The sequence below is a fragment of the Helianthus annuus genome, chromosome 8 (assembly GCF_002127325.2).
Source record: "Helianthus annuus cultivar XRQ/B chromosome 8, HanXRQr2.0-SUNRISE, whole genome shotgun sequence".
Classification (NCBI taxonomy): domain Eukaryota; kingdom Viridiplantae; phylum Streptophyta; class Magnoliopsida; order Asterales; family Asteraceae; genus Helianthus; species Helianthus annuus.
Genome location: NC_035440.2, coordinates 35,572,616 through 35,591,414, shown reverse-complemented (window position 1 = coordinate 35,591,414; position 18,799 = coordinate 35,572,616). Strand labels below are relative to the sequence as shown.

Sequence of the window (18,799 nt, the reverse complement as noted above, 5' to 3'; positions counted from 1 at the left end):
AGAGTAGTCACATATAACATTTGCGCAATTGTTGCGCATTCCATGTGCGCGGGATGATGTATCCATCCAATGTGCGCAGCTTGTATGCCCCCTTTCCTAGCACCTCATGTACCAAGTATAGGCCTTCCCACTTGGGTGCTAGCTTTGCGGGGCGTTCAGCATTCGAGGCTTCATTGTCTCTGAAGACATACTCTCCTGGAGTGAAGGTACAAATGCGCACTCTTGCATTGTAATACCTCTCCAGTTGTGTCTTGTACTTGGCTTCTTTGATTCGCGCTATTTCGCGCCTTTCTTCGAGTAAGTCCAAGTCAAGACGGCGCTCTGCCTCATTATCAGTTGTGTTGACTGCAGTCAAGCGCGGCGAGGGCAGGCCAATTTCAACTCGGATAACCGCCTCTGAGCCGTAGACTAGGCTAAAGGGGGTTTCGCCAGTGCTTGTCTTCGGCATGGTTCGATGAGCCCACAAGATGCTCGGGAGCTCATCTACCCAGCCTCTTCTCTTCGTGCCCATACGGGCTTTTATCCTTTCGACGATACTCTTGTTGACACTTTCTACTTGGCCGTTGCCTTGAGGATGCGCAACGGAAGAGAAAGTGTGTTCAATATTCATTTCTTTCATCCATTTTTGGAGATCTTCAGAAGCGAAATTGGTGCTGTTTTCTGTTACGATCTTGAGTGGGAGACCAAACCTGCAAATGATGTGCTCCCAAATGAACTTACGCACCATCATTGTAGTAGTTGAGGGGAGTGCTTTGGCCTCCACCCACTTTGTGAAATAATCCATGGCAACAATTATAAACTTCACGGCTCCAGGAGCTTCGCGGAAGGGTCCTACCATATCAATTCCCCACTGCTGGAAAGGCCAGGCAGTGGACACAAGAATGAGATCATTTTGGCGCAGGGTTTTCGGGGCGTGCCTTTGACAGGAGTCGCATTTGCGCAATTCCTTTAGAGCGTCAACGTGCATCCCTGGCCAATAATAACCAGCGTTCATTATTTTTGCGACAACCATGTGCGGGCCCGCATGGATTCCGCAAATGCCTTCATGAATCTCTCTTATCAGGTAACTTGCGTCTTGGGGGTCCACACAGCGTAAAAGTGGCCCCAAGAAGGATCTTCGATACAAGATTCCATCGTTCATCTCATAGAACAAAGCCTTGTTCTGTATCTTTCTAGCTTCCGCTTTGCTTTCAGGGAGAATTCCCTCTTCAAGGTACTGGATGATAGGGGCCATCTAAGATGGTTGCTCTATCTCGATCACGTTCACTTGACGCAGCAAAACTGATGGATTTTTGAGTACTTCAATTCTTACATCCTTGGCGAGATGTTGAAAAGATGTTGAAGCGAGCTTGCTCAAGGCGTCTGCTGGTTTGTTCTCTGAGCGATTGATGTGAACTACCTTGTATGACTTGAATTGTTGAAGCAATTCTTTTGCCTTGTCCAAATACAGAGCCATAACTTCACCTTTCGCATCATACAACCCGTTGATTTGACTTGATATTAGCAATGAGTCAACATGTGCTTGTATGTTTTGGGCTCCCATCTTGATGGCGAGGCGTAGGCCTGCCAAGAATGCTTCGTATTCCGCCTCATTGTTGGTATTCTTGAAATCCAACTTGATGGCGTATGTAAATTCATGTTTCTCAGGGCTTACAAGGCGCAATCCGGCTCCTGCGCCATCTTTGTTTGAGGCCCCATCAGTGTATAGCAACCACAATCCGTCTGATGTATCCTTAATGGGAGTATCCACAACTTCACAATCTTTGATTTTATCCTCTGGGACTTCTGTGATGAAGTCTGCTAGAACTTGACCCTTGATGGCTGGGCGCGGCCTGTAGAGAATATTGTGGCCCCCAGCTCGATTGCCCATTTTGCTAGGCGGCTTGACGTTTCTGGCTTTTGAAAAATTGTGCCGATGTGGAAGTTAGTGAGTACCGTGATTACATGCCCTGTAAAGTATCTGCGCAGCCTCCTAGAGGCGTGTAGCAGCGCAAGCACTAACTTCTCCATTGTTGAATATCTCGTTTCTGGATCTGTAAGCACCCTACTGACATAGTAAATTGGAGTCTGAACGCCATCTCTCTCAACCAACAATACCGACCTAACTGCCTTGTCCGAAGAAGACAAGTACAGAATGAGTGGTTCTTTTTCAAATGGCGCGGTTAGGGTAGGGAGCTTAATCAAACACTCCTTCATTTGCTGGAAGGCAGCTTCTGCTTACGGCGTCCACTTGAATTCTTGCTTCTTCACATAGTTACGCAGAGTGCTAATAAAAGGATATGACTTTGCAGGGTGGTTTGATAGAAATCGATTAAGCACGGCTAGACGGCCGGCCAATCTTTGCATCTCTTTGATCGTGCGCGGTGATGGCATCCGCTCTATGGCTTGAACTTTCTCTGGGTTAACTTTAAAGCCGCCATTTGTGACCATGAAACCCAAGAATTTTCCCTCTAACATTTGGCTGGATTTAACTTCATATTCACCTGTATGGCGCGAGAGAGTCTATCTTTTTGTCGATCTCCGGCAATGAATAACAGTCTTTGGGGCATGCCTTTTTGAGATCGGTGTAATCGACACACATTCGCCATCCTCTATTTGACTTCTCGACCATGAGAGGGTTCGCGACCCAGCTCTGATAGCACACCTCTCTCAAGATTCCTGCTTTTAACAGCTCACACACTTGTTCATTCATCGCTTTATTCTTATCCGCCCCTAGGCTGCGCCTTCTTTGCACTTTTGGTTTAACAGAGGGATAAGTGTTCAGACAATGTTCAGTAACATCGCGCGGGACACCGGTCATGTCTGCCGGAGTCCAGGCGAAAATGTCCATGTTCCTGAACAAAAGTTGTTTGAGGTGCATTCTGGTGTTCGGTGAGATTGCGTGGCCTATCGTCACCGTTTGCTCTGGGTATTTGCGGTTTAAAACCCACTTCTCTGGTTCAGTTGTTGAAACTTTCGTCGCTCTGGTTAGGCGCGTATCCTCTGCAGACATTACTTTTTTTTGCATATATAATCGCCACACCTGTCTCAGTTGGAAACCCGATGGCTGAGTGGGGTGTGGAGGTTACCATGTTTAGCTCGCCTTGGGTTTCTCTCCCGATCAGAACATCATGCCTTGACTTGACCGACATTACCATGAAATTGACATCTGTGGTTCTCGAATGCTTTCCGCCAGACAGCGTGACGGGGAAGCTGATTTGGCCTAGTGGGAAGACCATTTCGTTACAGAATCCTGACAGAGGATAGTCAACCGGCTCGAGTCTCGCTTTATCTTCATCGTCAAATTGATTAAAGCATTGCTCGTAGATGATATCAGCTGTACTTCCCGGATCAATGAATATGTATTTTGTTTCGTAATGACCGATAATACCGGTAATGACGACGTGGCGCGTGGCGCGTGGACCCCTGCGTACTACCGGGAAGATAACCTGTTGTTCTTGCCATGCAGGTTCGAATGGTCGCTTGCCTTTATCTCTTGCGCTATATCTTGGTCCGTTGACCATGTACGTTTCCAAACATCTAACCTTTTTCTGGTTTCCATCATCGTTGCGCTGAATCTGACGTGTCTATTTGCGCACATTTTTTACCAGATGACTTAGCTTTTCGCTTTTCAGTGCTTTTTCAATTTCTTGCCTTAAGCTGATACAGTCATCTGTCAGATGACCTGTATCCTTGTGAAAGTCACAGTACAGGTTGGGGTCCTACCCCTTCTTGTTCGTCATAGGCCTTATAGCCTTGGAATCATGGTTCTCCGTCATGAGCACCTCTTTTGGTGTCTTGATGAGCGGAGTCCGTTGCTTTTCTCGATTCTCGTTCCTAACTGCCTTTCGATAACTGATTCTGTCAATTGTTTCTCGCGCGTCCTCTCTGAAGCGAGGTCGTTCATCATAACCGCTGGAATGGCTGGCTTTCCATCCAAGGTTTTTGCCTTTGTTGCGCCTGTTGTTATCACGCGAGCTTCCTTTGGAAATCGATCTTCAGTGTAAGAGTTCTTGTTACCGGCCAATGACTCTTCAGTTTGCGCAACTATTTTCGCAGCTTCCATTAGCTTATCCCATTCCTTGGGCATTCCATCTTTTCCAGTGATAGTCCTGATGAGGCTATCACAGCGAATGGCTTTCTTGAAGTGAGCGTGCATGAGCTGTTCACTTACACCACCGATTTCCAAACACTCCTTATTAAAGCAAGTGATGAAATCTTCTAAACCTTCGTTCTCTTTGCGCCAAATGTCCGTTACCTCATCTGTGTCGCGCTGGTAACGTCTTTGTTAACTGAAATGGTTGACAAATTGGGTTCTGAAATCGACCCATGATGTGATTTTTCCGGGTGGAAGGCTGTCGAACCAAGCGCGAGCAGCTCCTATGAGAGTTTGGATAAACAGATGGCACCACATAGGCATGTTCCATCCTCCCATGCAACCAACGCTTGTGAATACTCTGACATGATCGTCAGGATCAGTTAAACCATTAAACTTTCCGACTGTTGGAGGCAATTTTTCTTTCGATAGCGGGGCTAGAGCAATCTTTGGGATGAACTTTGAATGTTCTGCAGCTTCAGCTGGTCGATAGGCGAGGCGGAAGTCGCGCTCTGCTTCTTCGTTGTACCTGATGTGCTGCCTCGGTTTGTAGTATTCATGCTTCTTCTGCAAGCGGTTGAAGACTGATGACCCTTCGTCATCTTACCAAGTTGGATCGTTTGGATCTGTGTCATCCCACTCGTTGTTCATGTTGCGCGCCCCGAGCCGACTATGAACTGGACCTCTTTAATGACCATTGGGATATCTCAGTGGTTCCATGCATTAAACCTCCATACTGATCAGGCATGAAAGCAATCTATGGAACATATTAAGATACACCAATCCTCATATGGCACTTTCATCATACAGTCTGGTATTCGCAATTGATAGAAATCGAAGAGATATCAAACTAACATATATACTGACATATTCCATCTGGAGAGAGAGTATTCTTAGAATCTTACGACTGAAGATTTCTGATAGGACAGAAGAAATGGTTCCTATGATTCCTGTCTGTAAGTTTTACCTTACTCTTAATCTCTGGGATTCTTATTAAAAGTTTGCTATACTTACAATTTATGAATGATTTATTGACATCCGAATCAAAACATAATTCTTAGCATTTATACTACTGATGAATGATAAGGAATGTACATGATGTCATTATTGATATGAACTACCTCTGGCATCCATCAGGAGAGTTTAAGCGCTCTCATTCTTAGGCTTTCTATCGTTAGCCGCACCTCCCTTGACATATTTAGGGCATGTAGTCTTGATGTGGCCTTTCTCGTTACAGCTGAAGCAAACTGCATCTCTTATGTCCTTGCAATCCAACGTTTTATGCTCACTTGATTTGCATATCTCACAAGCCCTAGGCCGCGATTGGGATTTTGATTCGAACCTGCACTTCCCTAGATGGCGCTTCTTGCAGGTCTTGCATACAGGTTTCTGGTTGGACTCTTGCTTACCCTTTTTCTTAGAACTCTGGGAGTTATCTTCCTTCCTTTTCCTTTTTAGTTCATCCTTTGCATTCGAGGCATGAACAAGATCCTTCTCGTGAGTAAGGAAGTGTGGTTTTTGATGGGATTTGGAGCAAGTAGCATTGGGATCCTTGAACTTTTTCATGACCTTTCTCACAGCTTTTCCAACAATCGCGTCAGTCATAGCTTGGAGAATATCTTTGTCAATTGTGAGATTCACAATTGCAGCATCATTAGCATGTGTCGCATCATCAATGGCGCGATCGACGGTTGTCTTATCCGAGTTTGTCATACTCGAGACTTGGTTCCTAACACCAAATGAAACAATTACTTGGTTGCAATCCAACAACCGCTATTCATCATCCTGATGACCTAACATATACTAACCATGATATCATTAAACCGTACAAGCTAATATAGTACGAACATTCCTAATGAATGTTATTAAATATTTATCAATTATGTTTAGCCTAGGCCATAAAAAGACCATCAATGGCATTTAAGGTTAGGACCTAGTCCATTACCTTTTTGACAGAGGATCAAAATGTCACATCTGTCTTGATCATATGGATGATTTTGGATAGCTCGAAAGCTTGCCATAAGGATATTTGAGAAGAGTGACTAATGGGTATAAAGCATCCATCTAAAATTGTTGAAGCAGTCTCTAAAGTATCGTCGGCCAATTCTACCTCACGTTATATGTCTAAAGTCCTAATAGGCGGGTACAATAGCTTACAACATTTATTGTCCACAATAGACTTTTCTGCGCCATAATCAAACAATTCCCGCATACACATCATTGATAAGGAAAGGTACCTGTTATGATATTATCATTTTGTACTGCCTCCTGGGTGTTCATCTGGAAGACTCATGCGTTTGTTTTCTTGGCCTCTTCAGGCTTCTTTTGATTCTTAGGGCAGTTAGTCCTGATATACCCCTTCTCGTTGCAACCATAACAGGTTGCGTCTTTCAACTTCTTGCAATCCAAGGTCTTATGTTCCTTAGACTTGCAGATTCCACAAGGTAGAGGCTGAGATTCAAATCTGCACTTCCCGAGGTGGTATTTCTTACAGGTTTTGCACCTGGTCTTTTCACCCGACTGCTGGTTGTCCTTCTTAAACCCGAAACTCTTCTTATGATCAGAGTTCCCCTTTTTCCTCTTATCGGAGCGATGAGGATTCTCATCCTCCCTTTTACGCTTTCTATCATCAGAAGCTTTGACAACCTTGTTTCTGACCACATCAAGTGTGAGAGATAGTGATAGATCTGCCGCTGACCTGAACGTAGTAGGTCTCGATGCTTTCACACTTGCCTTGATTTCTGGGGCCAGACCCCCAATAAAACGAGCTATACGCTTCGGTTCCGGTGTTATCAAGTAAGGAACTAATCGAGACATGGTATTGAAACTTGTAAGATATGCCTGACAATCTAAGTTCTTCATGACCACTGTCAAGAAATCAGTCTCAATTTTCTCAACTTCATGTTGAGGACATAAATTTTCTTTGATAAGAGCAACAAACTGATCCCAAGTCAAGTTGTACAACGGGATCTTCCCTGTAGCTTGGATTAGTGACCTCCACTAAGCTAGAGCTTCTCCTTTAAAAGATTGTGAAACAAACTTCACAATGTCTTGCTCTGCACATCCACTAATATCAACAACGGTGTCCATCTCATCGAGCCACGTCATGCAATCGATGGCTCCCTTTTCTCCTGTGAAGTCTCTGGGCTTGCAGGAGACAAAATATTTATATGAACAGGTTTTAACACGTGGCTCTTGATTAAGCACAACCTGTCTAGACGGAACACTCCTCTGATTCGATGAGTGATGAGAATCGTCCTTGTGAGATACATGCCCTTGGGAAGGTGGTTTTGCATGAGGTACAGACTGGGTCTTGGTGCATTTACCACTTGATTCATTATACTGTCTATCAAGAGCTCGAGTAACAACATTATCTATTAACGCTTGCAGTTCTGCACCGGCTATATTAACTCTGGTAGTATCATTATTCTCCCTCGGGTGGCTGTTAATCTCATCTGATCCAGCCATGTAGCTTGATTGCTACATAAATATTGACAATGATTTATTCAGAAGTCTATTATGGAATTGTCACTTATGGCAATTCATTAACCATGGAAATTTTAAAACATATTGGTTAATTTAATTTATTTAAATTTTTATTATATTTTATCCTAGTTATAAACTATTAAGGATATTGAAATGGCACAAAAGGCCTTGTCACGAGGACAGTTTTGAATTTATAAGCCATGACCTTATAGGATCGAGGCATTAAGGTTTGAACACAGTTCGTTACCTTTCTTGACAGAGAGTCAAAGACTACAACTGTCTTTTGTCTTTTAGGACAATAGATACAGCCTGTAGGTATTTCATCACTAAGGGATGTTTATGATATGATCATCTTATCTGATGATTTGAGCCATGATTTCTTAATCACTAGGCTAGATAAGAAATTGGAAGAATCCAATATAAGGATGACTTGGGTGATTTTATCGAATCACATTTGTCAGGAGTGCTAACATGTTTTCAGATGTTAACAAGGGTTTAAATCTTAAAAAGGTTTTACCATCTAGGCCATGTCTAAATGACATATAGGCTAGGTTATACCTTCAAGATTTTCTTTCAATATTCAAAGGCAGATCAATTTCAAAAGGAATGATATTTTGATTTATTTTATATGTTATATTCATACATATAAGGACAAATGAAACTTTAAATTATAACATTCCATTAAATGGAAAAAGTACATAGATGCCCTAAACGGGACTTTTAAACAAGAAATTTGTCACACCCCAACCGATGGCGGAATCATCGGGGCGCGGCACTGAGCGAAACAGATTGTCCAGAAGTTTCCACAACAACTATCATACAATTCAGTTATATAACACGTCCCATACCGTGTCCCAAATAATAACAAGTTATCATAGAAATCAACTAAACAATATGGGAACTGTTCCGACAACTCAAGTTCTTAATTATTACAGACCAAATTTAAATATTGTTTTAAGACTTCTAGACGGCTAACTATAGATCTTACTGACTACAGGTGCCAGTACAAGATCTACGGATAATTATGGCCCTGGAGCAGGTATATGGACACTGTCCTAAGGTCACTGGCTCCTAGAAGCTTATTATTGCCTCGCTTCCCTAGCACGCTAGTAGCTTAAACACCTGTCACATACGTTAAAATAAAAGTCAATACATATAATGTAAAGGTGAGTACACAAGTTTGATATAGCATATAAAGTTCGAATAGTTTACGCATAACCAAGCACGTACACAAGGGCAAACGATGCATGTAAATTATCAACATGGGACCATCGATACCAATGACTTCAAGTTGACTGTCCGAGACAGTTCGCAATACATGATTACCACCGTAATCCATGCAAGTAATTGTCCTTAGCAACCCCCGTGTGAACGGGTGCTGAGTCCAAACTATAGTACTACGTTGCTAAAGCAGGCAGATAGCACTCCACGTGTAAACATAATAAACAGCAATCATTTAGACAAGTAATACATGCAAGTAGGTTAGCGTTCAAATAGTTTGTGTTGTTTGTGAATTTGATAGATTACGTATGTAACACCCAAAAGTGCTGAAAGCAAAAAGGGATCGAGTATACTCACAGTGGTTGATTGTGGATTGAAAGGAGCACTGAGAATAGGTTAGCCTGAATAGTTCGATAACACAACGATGAGTAACGCGGAAAAAGTAAACAATGTACTTGGATCGAGTAGGCCATTCGATCGGACAGCAGTTCGATCGAGTGGGCTGTTCGATTGGTTTGAAAGTCCGTTCGAACATCCATTCGATCGGCTGGCTGGCTCGATCGGCTGGTTCCTTCAAGTGGATTGTTTCTTCCTTTGATGAGAAGGATGTGTTTGTGTATGATGGTTTGTACTACCTTTCAAGTCGGCCGATCGAACAGCTGTTCGATCGGTTAGCCCAACCGATCGGCTAGCACTTCATTGTTTTCAGATATGTCACTCGATCGGTTGGCATGCTCGATCGGGTGACATTCCAATGTTTCGAAAAGTCTAAGTGTTGAAGTGTAGTATCTCATGATTCGAGCAGTAATGATTACAATCGAGTGGCGTAGTCGATCGAACAGTACCTCGTCAATACTACACTTTGTGAGTTGGTGGGTCTAAGTGCTAGTCGATCGGTTAGCCTAGTCGATCGGCTGGCGTAGTCGTTCGGTTGGGCTGTTCGATCGAACAGCCTAGCCGTTCGGCCAGCTTCTCGATTCGGTTAACCTATCACTTAACACTTGGTTATTCCCGTTAATTGTTGATGTTTTAGAGATATTTTGACTACGAGTTGAACCACAAAACTGAAGTCCCTACTTAGTCTACTGACTCGAGCAGGAATCACCCAAGCTCGGCCAGAGGCGGTTTGGAACTTAAGTTTAACGTTTAACCCGAAATCGGTATATCTCTCGGTAGAACCCGAATCTTGAACCATGTGTTTGTTTAGGTTGATTTGTAAATCGGTTCAAGTCTCATTTTCACCTCTTTGAGTGTAAAAGAGTTGAAAGATAGATGAAAACCCATCTTCCAATCCTTTTCCACCGTGAAATGTTAAGATCTTTGGAAGATTTTAGGTTATTTATGTGGAAATCGGTTAGATCTAAGTTATTCATGGTGGAATGATGCCAAAACTTAGTGTTCTTGAAGAACACATGATGACATCACCCAAGAACACCTAGATCTTGGTGATTTCATGGATGAAATTCAGATTTTGAAAGATAGAAAGATGGAGAATCGATTAATGAACAAAATCGTACAAGGATTAGAGCGAAATACTTACCGGTTTGAGAGAAATCTGAGATTTAGTGAGAAGAAGAGGCTGGTCGGTCAGAGCTTTTCCAAAAGTGGAAAGTTTGACAAGGACAACCCTATTTATAGGCTTCCAAAAGAGGAAAGGGTCAGCTGATCGAACAGCATCCCTGATCGAGCAGCTGTCCGATCGAACAGCCTGTTCGATCGGCTAGCCTGTTCGATCAGGTTGCCCTGTTCGATCGGCTTGCCTGGTTTTGAGTGTTTCGCGACGATTTTTGATATTTCGAGTTCGATGAACGATGATTTGAGAATGATGGAATTCCTAATCAAATTACTTTTAGTCTCAACTACTATATCTAACATACAAGCATCCTTACAACCATTTCGGGTTCGATTTCCATTGAGTTTGATTCACCTTTGAGTCTTGATTGATTTTGATTGATTCACCACACACTTTAACATAAAAATAAACATGCACAAGTAACACATAAGGCACACACACACGTATAAAAAGTACTAAAATCCCCACACTTGAGTTTGATGATTGATTTGATTAGCTTGATTATTGATTGACTAGCTTTATTGCATTGTTACTTCCTATCATTCACAGTCGTTCGTTGATTCACAGTTCGATTATCGACCGATTAGTTTGATTATACAACACTTACTCCAAATAATACGAAAATCAAAATGAAACTAAAATGAAATTAATCTTTATTAATCTTTAATTCCAATAACAGTCAACTCTTGACTTTGACTTTGACTTTTGGAAAACACGGGGTGTTACAGTCTCCCCTCCTTTAGGGAATTTCGTCCCGAAATTAGGCCGAGAACCGTACATCGCCGTGTGATTTTACCAATTTGATGCTTCAGATCTATCTGAACAACTGCGGGTACTTGGCCTTCATGTCACTTTCGAGTTCCCAAGTGAACTCCGCGCCTCGTTTGCCTTCCCATCGTACCTTTACAATAGGAATGCGAGAGCGTCTGAGTTGCTTGGTCTGTCGGTCCATGATTTCGACAGGCTTTTCCACGAAGTGTAGCGTCTCATTGACCTGAAGATCGTCGAGTGGTATTATTGCGTCGTGGTCGGCTACGCATTTTCGAAGGTTTGAAATATGGAAAGTCGGGTGGACATTGCTGAGTTCCTCCGGTAATTCAAGTTTGTAGGCAACTTTACCGATCCTTTCCAGAATCTTAAAAGGTCCAACAAATCGAGGCGCAAGTTTCCCTCTTTTGCCGAATCGGACTACTCCCTTCCAAGGTGATACCTTTAGGAGCACGTAGTCGCCAACTGCAAATTCGCGGGGCCTGCGTCGTTTATCGGCGTACATCTTTTGTCTGTCCCGGGCCTTTACCAAGTTTTCCCTTATCTGGTGGATCTTGTCAGTCGTTTCTTGTAGAATCTCGGGCCCAGTCAATTGTGAATGACCGACCTCGTGCCATACAATAGGCGAGCGACATCTCCTACCATACAAGGCTTCGAAAGGTGCCATTTCGATGCTGGAGTGATAGCTATTATTGTACGAAAATTCGACCAACGGTAGGTGTTTGCTCCAACTACCACCAAAATCAATAACACACGCACGGAGCATGTCTTCAATAGTACGAATCGTTCTTTCAGTCTGCCAGTCGGTTTGCGGGTGGAATGCGGTACTCAAATTCAGCGTCGTACCAAGAGCTGCTTGAAAAGTTTCCCACAATCTCGATGTAAACCGAGCATCGCGATCCGAAATGATGTCTCGAGGCGTACCATGATTCTTAATGATCTCGTCGGTGTAGATTTGGGCTAGTTTGGCCACCTTATAGTCTTCTCGTATTGGCAGAAAGTGGGCTGATTTGGTTAGACGGTCGACTATAACCCAAATACTGTCGTGACCTGATGGCGTGGTCGGAAGCTTAGTTATGAAATCCATAGCTATGCTTTCCCACTTCCATACGGGTATCGGCGGTTGTTCGAGTAAGCCTGAAGGTCTTTGGTGTTCAGCCTTGACTCTTGCACAAGTTAAACAGCTACCAACATATAGAGCAATATCCCTTTTCATCCCAGGCCACCAGTACTTGTAGCGAAGGTCCTGGTACATTTTGTCCGCACCGGGATGAATGGAATATCGGGATTTGTGGGCTTCGTTCATGATGATCTTTCGCAAATCTGTCCTCCTCGGAACCCAGATTCGGTCCAGATAATAGAATATCCCGTTGGCTTTGCTCACGAGCTGAGTTCCATCGTGATAGATTCGTTCTTTCTTCAACGTACGCTCGTTAAAGCAAGCGTGTTGTGCTTCGCGGATGAGAGCTTCGAGGTTATACTGAGCCTGGATGTTTCGAACACCTATCACGTAATTCTTTCTGCTGAGGGCGTCTGCAACTACATTCGCCTTGCCTGGGTGATAACGGATCTCACAGTCGTAATCGTTGAGGAGTTCTACCCATCGGCGTTGACGCATATTGAGTTCTCTCTGGTTAAAGATATGTTGTAGGCTCTTGTGATCGGTGAAGATCGTACACTTTGTACCATACAGGTAGTGTCGCCAAATCTTTAAGGCAAAGACAACTGCGCCTAGCTCGAGGTCATGGGTTGTATAGTTCTTCTCGTGGATTTTGAGCTGTCGAGATGCGTAAGCTATAACCTTGTCTCGTTGCATGAGAACACAGCCAAGTCCAAGGTTTGAAGCATCACAATAGACAACGAAGTCATCGCTTCCGTCCGGCAGTGTAAGAACTGGTGCATGGCACAGCATGTGTTTGAGGGTTTGGAAAGCAGTCTCCTGCGCGGCTCCCCACACAAAAGGCTTGTCTTTATGAGTAAGGGAGGTAAGCGGTACAGCAATCTTTGAGAATCCTTCGATGAATCGCCGGTAGTAACCAGCTAATCCGAGAAAAGAGCGAACTTCTGACGGATTCTTTGGCGTAACCCATCCCTTGACTGCCTCAATCTTTGCAGGATCAACGTGTATACCCCGACTATTCACAATATGACCCAGAAATTGAACCTCCTCCAACCAGAACTCACACTTGGAGAATTTGGCGTAGAGTTGGTTTCCCTGAAGCAACTCGAGAACCAATCGCAAATGCTGCGCATGTTCGGCCCTCGATCTGGAATAGATCAGGACGTCGTCGATAAATACAATGACGAAACGGTCTAAGAACGGTTTACACACGCGATTCATCAGATCCATAAAGACCGCGGGTGCGTTGGTCAAACCAAAAGGCATGACAACAAATTCGTAGTGGCCGTATCGGGTTCGAAAAGCGGTTTTGGGTATGTCTTCCTCTTGAATCCGCAACTGATGGTAGCCTGAACGTAGATCAATCTTGGAGAAACACTGAGCACCTTGTAGTTGGTCAAACAGATCGTCGATTCTTGGTAAGGGGTATCGGTTCTTGATGGTCAGCTTGTTCAATTCCCGGTAATCGATGCACATTCGGAACGACCCGTCCTTCTTTTTGACGAAAAGGACTGGTGCGCCCCATGGGGAAGTGCTCGGGCGAATGAAGCCTTTTTCAAGTAACTCTTGGAGTTGGTTCGAGAGTTCTCGCATCTCAGATGGAGCGAGTCGATACGGAGCTTTGGCCACTGGGTTGGCTCCTGGAATAAGGTCGATTCGAAAGTCGATATCACGACTAGGAGGTAATCCAGGAAGATCATCAGGGAACACCTGAGGAAATTCTCGGACAACAGGAACATCCTTGACTTCAACTTTCCTTTTCTTGTCCGTCTCAGCTACAACAATGTTGGCCAAGAAGGCTCGATATTCCTTGCGGAGATATTTGCGAGCTTGAAGACATGACATGAGCTTGAGGTCTTTTGCAGTAGTTTCACCATAAACACATAGAATATCACCACTAGCTAGCACAAAACGAATCATCTTATCGGAACACACAACTTCAGCACGGTTTTCACGAAGAAAGTCCATGTCTACTATGACATCGAAACTTCCGAGCTGCATTGGAATGAGATTAATCGGGAATATATGATTGTTGAGCTCGAGAGTACAATCACGGAGCACAGAATTGACAGCAATGGTTCTTCCGGTAGCGACTTCTACTTCGAAGGGTGACGAAAGATAAGAGCGCTTACGTCTAAGAAGCTTCTCAAATTCAAATGACACAAAGCAGTTATCGGCTCCAGTATCAAACAAACATGATGCATAAATACCATTCACAAGGAACGTACCATTGACCACGTTGTTATCAGCTTGAGCCTGGCGTGCGTTGATGTTGAAAGTTCTGGCGTGAGCGGCTTGTTGTTGAGGCTGCTGTTGTTGTTGCTGGGGTTGTTGGGCTTCTTGTTTCACCACCCTGTTCGGGCACCGGTTTGCGAAGTGGTTAGGGTCACCACATGCAAAGCAGGTCCGAACATTGTTTGCCGGGGCCTGTGCAGCTTGAGGAGCTTGAGGAGCAGGTAGCAGGGCTTGGTTAACAGCGGCTTGAGCTTGCGTTTGACGAGGACCATAGCGGCAATTCGCAGTGAAATGCCCGTAAACGTTGCAGTGGACACAGAAACGGCAGGCCACACCCACCGGGTGATGATAAGAACATGTAGCACATAGTGGGTGGGGGCCGGTGTACGCACGCTTAGCCGGCGGCGCATTGATCACTGGCGCAGTGCGCTGTGGTTGTTGCTGTTGTGGCGGTACTGACTGAAGAGGAGCAGCATTGGTTGCGGCGGCACAACCCTTGTTCTTCTTTCTTCTTCTCGAGGACTTGGAGGCTTGAGCAGTAGGGTTGTCGGTTGATGCGGTAGTAACTTGATGCAACGACTTGGATGGCTTATCCCAGACACCAGCCTTAACTCGCTTGTCGTTAATCTCGGCAGCGAGTAGGTAGGTTTCCTCGATTGATGCGGGTTTGGCAGCGAACACATAATCTGCAACACAATCCGGAAGAGCACGGATGTATTTCTTGATGGTCATCTCGGGAGTCTTGACCTGGTCTGGACAGATAATGCTCAGTTGCTTGAAACGGGCGGTGAGACCAGCGTTGTCGCCCTCCTTCTGCTTGATGGTCCAGAACTCATCCTCCAACTTTTGGCGTTCGTGGGGAGGACAGAACTCGTCCAGCATGATAGCCTTCAGTTCCTCCCACGTCAGCTCGTAGGCAGCGTCGTTCCCGCGCTTATTCCTTTCGGCTGTCCACCAGTCCAATGCCCGCGACTGGAAGACACCGGTAGCATTGAGAGTTCGAAGATGATCCGGGCATCCGCTTTGACGAAGGGTAACTTCCACAGAGTCGAACCAGTGAAATAAGCCTGTAGGGCCCTCTTCACCGGTGAACTCCTTCGGTCCACATGCCTTAAATTGCTTGAAACTGAACGAAGCTTTGCTAGGTTCAGTGAGGGTTCGGGATTCTTCCGACGACTTGCTGGTGTTTTCGTACACCTCACTGACAGCTTTTGCTACAGACCTCGAGATGAGCTTGGCGAGACGTCGGTCTCTCTTTTCCTGACGGGTAAGGTTTTGGCGAATTCTTGATGATGACGACATGGTCTGCAATAGACATCGCCATAGGGCTCAACACAACGAATTCGAATCTCGCACGTCTTAGTTTACTAAAGCTTAGAATCACGTCGCATCTCACGTCACGTAACACATATAAACACATAAGCACATAATCATAGAGGCACATAAGCACAGAAGCAATTAAAGCACATAAGCAATTAAGCAAATAGAGCACTTAATTTCCTAAACACGTACGCACTTTTATCACAGAGGATGTCAGAAAACAGAAACCTATAACCACAAGTCGAGTGTCGTTCGTTTTGCATATCGGGTAGCATCACACTGTGTCGTCTAACTTAGTCGTATAGCGTAGCATAGCACACTGGTTTCGTTTAGATCACATCAACAGGGATTCGAATTGAGATAGGATAGCAACAAAAGTCACGCAGATTGATAACAAATGGAGCAATCAACGAATCTTAAAAACACGTAAACAGGTAAATCATATAAAATCAACGAAGCAACACTCAAAATCGGAAAATGGATTGTCTGCGGCTACTAGACTTTGACTAACCATGGCAATTTAACTATTCACAGTTGACTTGTCGTCACTTTCGACTCTAGGGGACATGCTTCTGCCTCGATTCTTGGGCATTATGCATGCGCATTCTAGGCCATACTCGTGAGTTCAGGTCGTTGGAGTCCGTCAATTGCCTTGGCGAGATTAAAATAAAGTTGGAATAACTGCCAAGGTTAGGGTTTCACCCCTAGCTCAGCAATTTCTTCCTTGTTTTAAGAAAATTTAGAGGAAAATTTTCATCAAATTACGGGTTTCAGCCCTAATTTGGTATAATTCTCCCCCGTTTGTTGGTAGAAATTTGCACAAAGTAATTGGCAAAAATTTGTAATTTAGGCAGGAATTCGCGGGTTTCACGCCTAATCCCGTCCAAATTACGAAATTTGGCTCGGAGTTCGGATGTAATGATAGAATAGAAGGAAACAATCATAAAATAAGCACATAAACTTGGTCTCTTGGTTCCTAACTATAGTCTAGGTCTCTAAGACAGCGATCCGGACTAGATCGTGTCTAACCTAATTCCCTATAGTTATGGCTCTGATACCAATCTGTCACACCCCAACCGATGGCGGAATCATCGGGGCGCGGCACTGAGCGAAACAGATTGTCCAGAAGTTTCCACAACAACTATCATACAATTCAGTTATATAACACGTCCCATACCGTGTCCCAAATAATAACAAGTTATCATAGAAATCAACTAAACAATATGGGAACTGTTCCGACAACTCAAGTTCTTAATTATTACAGACCAAATTTAAATATTGTTTTAAGACTTCTAGACGGCTAACTATAGATCTTACTGACTACAGGTGCCAGTACAAGATCTACGGATAATTATGGCCCTGGAGCAGGTATATGGACACTGTCCTAAGGTCACTGGCTCCGAGAAGCTTATTATTGCCTCGCTTCCCTAGCACGCTAGTAGCTTAAACACCTGTCACATACGTTAAAATAAAAGTCAATACATATAATGTAAAGGTGAGTACACAAGTTTGATATAGCATATAAAGTTCGAATAGTTTACGCATAACCAAGCACGTACACAAGGGCAAACGATGCATGTAAATTATCAACATGGGACCATCGATACCAATGACTTCAAGTTGACTGTCCGAGACAGTTCGCAATACATGATTACCACCGTAATCCATGCAAGTAATTGTCCTTAGCAACCCCCGTGTGAACGGGTGCTGAGTCCAAACTATAGTACTACGTTGCTAAAGCAGGCAGATAGCACTCCACGTGTAAACATAATAAACAGCAATCATTTAGACAAGTAATACATGCAAGTAGGTTAGCGTTCAAATAGTTTGTGTTGTTTGTGAATTTGATAGATTACGTATGTAACACCCAAAAGTGCTGAAAGCAAAAAGGGATCGAGTATACTCACAGTGGTTGATTGTGGATTGAAAGGAGCACTGAGAATAGGTTAGCCTGAATAGTTCGATAACACAACGATGAGTAACGCGGAAAAAGTAAACAATGTACTTGGATCGAGTAGGCCATTCGATCGGACAGCAGTTCGATCGAGTGGGCTGTTCGATTGGTTTGAAAGTCCGTTCGAACATCCATTCGATCGGCTGGCTGGCTCGATCGGCTGGTTCCTTCAAGTGGATTGTTTCTTCCTTTGATGAGAAGGATGTGTTTGTGTATGATGGTTTGTACTACCTTTCAAGTCGGCCGATCGAACAGCTGTTCGATCGGTTAGCCCAACCGATCGGCTAGCACTTCATTGTTTTCAGATATGTCACTCGATCGGTTGGCATGCTCGATCGGGTGACATTCCAATGTTTCGAAAAGTCTAAGTGTTGAAGTGTAGTATCTCATGATTCGAGCAGTAATGATTACAATCGAGTGGCGTAGTCGATCGAACAGTACCTCGTCAATACTACACTTTGTGAGTTGGTGGGTCTAAGTGCTAGTCGATCGGTTAGCCTAGTCGATCGGCTGGCGTAGTCGTTCGGTTGGGCTGTTCGATCGAACAGCCTAGCCGTTCGGCCAGCTTCTCGATTCGGTTAACCTATCACTTAACACTTGGTTATTCCCGTTAATTGTTGATGTTTTAGAGATATTTTGACTACGAGTTGAACCACAAAACTGAAGTCCCTACTTAGTCTACTGACTCGAGCAGGAATCACCCAAGCTCGGCCAGAGGCGGTTTGGAACTTAAGTTTAACGTTTAACCCGAAATCGGTATATCTCTCGGTAGAACCCGAATCTTGAACCATGTGTTTGTTTAGGTTGATTTGTAAATCGGTTCAAGTCTCATTTTCACCTCTTTGAGTGTAAAAGAGTTGAAAGATAGATGAAAACCCATCTTCCAATCCTTTTCCACCGTGAAATGTTAAGATCTTTGGAAGATTTTAGGTTATTTATGTGGAAATCGGTTAGATCTAAGTTATTCATGGTGGAATGATGCCAAAACTTAGTGTTCTTGAAGAACACATGATGACATCACCCAAGAACACCTAGATCTTGGTGATT

The 18,799-nt window shown here is 44.0% G+C and overlaps 1 protein-coding gene across 1 annotated transcript; it reads right to left on the bottom strand.

Moving 5' to 3' along the window:
- Window positions 1-2,939: 2,939 nt before the first annotated feature.
- Window positions 2,940-3,503, bottom strand: LOC110869862. The gene has a single exon (XM_022119068.1). It carries the CDS (start codon window positions 3,501-3,503, stop codon window positions 2,940-2,942), a length of 564 nt encoding a protein of 187 aa, XP_021974760.1.
- Window positions 3,504-18,799: the final 15,296 nt, after the last annotated feature.